This window comes from Tupaia chinensis, unplaced genomic scaffold (assembly GCF_000334495.1).
Source record: "Tupaia chinensis unplaced genomic scaffold, TupChi_1.0 Scaffold146740_1, whole genome shotgun sequence".
Taxonomy (NCBI): domain Eukaryota; kingdom Metazoa; phylum Chordata; class Mammalia; order Scandentia; family Tupaiidae; genus Tupaia; species Tupaia belangeri.
In genome coordinates, this window is record NW_006206595.1 from 5,767 (window position 1) to 8,094 (window position 2,328).

Sequence of the window (2,328 nt, forward strand, 5' to 3'; positions counted from 1 at the left end):
TCCTGCTGAGCAGGGAAAGAAATGATTATTTATTGCGCTCATCCCATGGGTCAGGCCTAAAGTGTGTAATTTTACCTGGGCTACTTCATTTATGTTTATGATAACCTTGTGAGGTAGGGTTTTTTGTTTTTGTTTTTCCCCATCTTTTTCCAGAGGAGGAAATGATAGCTTAAAAGATTGGGGACATTTCTCTGAAATGACACTGCCAGTAACAGCAGAGGGAGGTTTGCATCTGATTCCCAGTATGCGATCATACCTGGTATTCCTCTGGTGCTGAATAAGCATTTGTTAGCATTTGTTAGGCTTCCTTTCCACCTAACCCAGGCAGGTGCAGGGAAGGGCTGATGTTCAGGGACCCTGGCACCCAGTGTTTCCCAGAGGGGCCAAGGCACTGCAAGTGTCACGGCGCCAGCCCCATCAATATTATCGCATGTGTACCATCTAAGCCTTTCTCATGGTCTGAGGGAGCCGAATGCACTCACACGGAGATGTTTGAATCCTCTGACCTTCAGCCTGCTGGGGAGAGATTGGAAGGTGAGCCATTCTAAGCGATAAGCGCCAGAGAGCCAAAGTCCCCCTCCCCATGGCGACATAGTCACGTTCCTGTGGGAGGGCCCACACACTTGGAACAGGGCAGCTGGGTGGTGGTTCAGGTGCTGTGGGGATGCGGCCAACCTTGGGAGGCCAGCAGAGCAGACCCTACATCTGAAAAGTGCTCCGGAGGCCCCCTCCTCCTGAAAGGACTTTAGTCTTTGGGACCCTCAGCTAAGCTGAGTGGCACAAGAGGTCGCACGGCAGGTGGTGAAGGAAAGGAGGGGACACAGCCACCCGCCACCTGCAGTCCACTCAAGGCTTGCATCATGGAGCTGAGGGGGTCCCGCTTTCGGGGGAGAGAAGGGCTGGGAAAGCAGCAGGAGCAACCCTCTGGAGCAGGTGAGCCACCGTCTGGGAGTGCAGAGAGCTCGGGCGTTGGGGTGGGATGTATAGTTGAGAGGCGGCTCCTACTGTCCTGTCTCACTCACTTCAATCCTTTCTGCTGTCCTGGGAGGCCAGAGAAGGTAGACCTGCTCCAAAACCCATGGCTGGGAGATGGAGAAGGGAACGACATATTCAGAACCGTGACCTTGCCTTATTTTTTGGACCCATTAACCTCAGAGGGTGACTGGATTAGCTCCGTGTTTGTTCCCGGGGTACCCTGTTCCAGCAATGTTGTCAGGCTCCCTGCTTACCAGTGGCTCCCTCATCTTCCTAGTTACCCCACAAATGAGACTAGCATATCGGTGGGTTTGGTGGCAGGAGGCTGCTGAGCATACAGAAAGCATTTCCTGGACGAAGGATGCATCTGGGTCTACACAGGGCAACAGGACCCTGACTCTCCCTTCCAATGTGCCCTTTGACCCCTCCCCCTAGGGAACACTGAGACACACAGAGCCCCCGACTTGGTGCAATGGACTCGACATATGGAGGTGAGGAACGTCAGAGGCCAAGATGAACAGGTCCTGCGGGGGTGAGAAGCAGGGGTGAGGACTGGCTTGGTGATAAGATGACTTGTTCTAGAGTTCAAAGATCAGGTTAGAATGAAGAGCTACAATGGTGGGGAGGGGGTTGAAACTCAGGTCCTCAGGACGGGGATCGAAAGTCAGCTGGTCAACAGTCTTTTTGTTTGTGGGGCCAGAGGTTAGGGGTGAGAGCGTGAGGATTAGCTGTAACCTGCCTAGGATTCAGACCCAGGGAGTGGAGTGATGTTCCTGCTCTCAGCTGACCCTCAGGCTGCCCTGGGAAGCCACAAGATCAATTCCTGGGGACCTCAGAGCAGGAATTATGGCTTGCTCATCTTCCTATTCTAGCATCTTTTTATTTTGGGAGAGGTCTTTGCCTTAGGGTGCATGCGCTCATGAGAGACAGAGATGGAGGCAACGAGAGAGAAAGTGAGAAATCACCCCCAGGGGTGATGGCCATGCCACAATCCCTTCACCTCCAATTTCTGCCCGGAATCTTGGGCACATATGCACACACTCCTGATTTCCAAGCCACCAGGTCTGGGACTCGAACCGTGTGGTCAGCTACATAGGAGTCCAATGACGTAACCACTATGCCATCAGCAGCCACCTCTATTTTAGCATTCAGCATTGCACCTGGTGTAGAGAGAAGTTGAGTGAGTGCTGGCGAATAAAGGACGGCTGAGGGGATGGAGGGGCAGCGGGCCCTACCTTGGCTTTGTCCCATAGGCTGTGAAGACACAACTGCTGGAGCAAGTGCAGGGACAGCTGGCAGGGCTGCTGGATCAAGCCATGTGGGAGGCTGTGCAGTCCTACCCGCCACCAGGGA

The 2,328-nt window shown here is 53.7% G+C and overlaps 1 protein-coding gene across 1 annotated transcript in view; it reads left to right on the top strand.

The window, feature by feature from the left end:
• Positions 1-566: 566 nt before the first annotated feature.
• SOAT2 (sterol O-acyltransferase 2) overlaps positions 567-2,328 on the top strand; it is a 12,641-nt gene continuing 10,879 nt past the window's right edge. The window contains exons 1-2 of the mRNA XM_006169050.3: positions 567-933; positions 1,411-1,466. Coding sequence (XP_006169112.1) covers positions 861-933; positions 1,411-1,466 — 129 coding nt within the window. The 5' untranslated portion in view covers positions 567-860. The remainder of the gene's footprint in view (positions 934-1,410; positions 1,467-2,328) is intronic.